The 1,253-nt window shown below is 39.6% G+C and overlaps 1 protein-coding gene across 1 annotated transcript; it reads right to left on the minus strand.

Annotated features, from left to right (window-relative positions):
- Positions 1-279: 279 nt before the first annotated feature.
- On the minus strand, positions 280-737 carry LOC121752821 (amino acid permease 3-like). The gene is made up of 2 exons (XM_042147910.1): positions 605-737; positions 280-524 (listed from the first exon to the last, which is right to left on the minus strand). The coding sequence occupies exons 1-2, from the start codon at positions 735-737 to the stop codon at positions 280-282; spliced, it is 378 nt and encodes a 125-aa protein (XP_042003844.1).
- Positions 738-1,253: the final 516 nt, after the last annotated feature.

Genomic DNA, 1,253 nt, shown 5'->3' on the forward strand with positions numbered 1-1,253 from the left:
CTATTGTTCTTTTCAATCTCGTTCATTTAATCTGGAGATCTAACGGCCCCAAATATTGCCAACTGAACTTAAATTATAATCATTAAAAAATCAAAAAAGGCTATATTTGGTATATGCAGATGTTTGTTATGGTAACTGCCACGATTTACTCTCCCTAAATCTCTACGGTTATTGTCATTGCAGATCACGATTTCAATATCTCTCTTAAATCTCTGCGGTTATTGTCATTGCAGATCACTGGTTTTGTTTAGTGAGGAACACCGTTTGTGTATTGTTCAGTCACCCACCCAAATTAGATTGAACAGCAGCAATGTAAGATGTGTTTCTGGAAGGGCCGTAGTCAGGATCGGGAGATCGGTAGCAGTTGGAGATGAGGAAGGAAGAGAACAAGGTAACAGCGGCGAAGAGAAGCATCAGAAGTGGGCCCCAAATCCAGCCCAGCTGCGCCATGCTCCAAGCGAGCGACAGCACCCCGGAGCCGATCACGCCGGTGATGATATGCGCCGACGCCGTCCATGTATTCCCTTCAAAACAAACGATTAATTACAAATTAATGCAAATGCGGAGGAGGAGAGGAGAGGAGAGGAGAGAGAAAGAGGAAAACCAGTTCTTTTATCTGATTGGTCGGAGTTGAATAAGTCATCCACAGCCATAGGCGAAGGCGAAGGCGGAGGCGATGCAACTCCTAATTGCAATAACGGGATTGGCTCTTCATCTGTTGCAGTTGCTCCCCTCATCTACGGATTTTTCTCAAAACAAGTTTGTTAGGAATTTGGATCAACCTCTGGTCGATCGGACAAATTGCCGCTACTTACTCTTCGATTTACAACAAAGTCAAATCATTACATGGACTAATTTTTTTATAGTTTATCCATTTATCAAGTATATAGACGACCACCCTTTTTAAAGTCACAACGTTCCAGCAATATTCATTGAGTAGACATTTACATATTCCAAGATAGTAATAGGTGGATTGCAGCGTAGATGGTTGACTATTGCAGTATAGACATAAAATGTATATCAGTTGCAGGGGTGTGATCAATTGCTAATTATTTAAGTTGTTAACTCTGTTAGCTCATCAACACAGTGTGTTAAAAATGTCAACACGATGACATTAAAATGTCTACATATAATTTTGTGGAACCTCAATTTATTGTGTTGATATTATGTGTTGACATTTTAATGTCACAGTGTTGATATTTTTAATACACTACATTGATGAGTTAGCAACTTCAATAGTTAGCAATATATAT

Source organism: Salvia splendens, chromosome 10 (genome assembly GCF_004379255.2).
Source record: "Salvia splendens isolate huo1 chromosome 10, SspV2, whole genome shotgun sequence".
NCBI classification, from domain to species: Eukaryota; Viridiplantae; Streptophyta; class Magnoliopsida; order Lamiales; family Lamiaceae; genus Salvia; species Salvia splendens.

Coding starts and splice junctions, on each gene's coding strand:
- LOC121752821 (XM_042147910.1), bottom strand. CDS start 737: ATGAGGGGAGCAACTGCAACAGATGAAGAGCCAATCCCGTTATTGCAA. Junction 525..604: donor CCAATCAGATAAAAGAACTG/GTTTTCCTCTTT, acceptor TTTGTTTTGAAG/GGAATACATGGACGGCGTCG.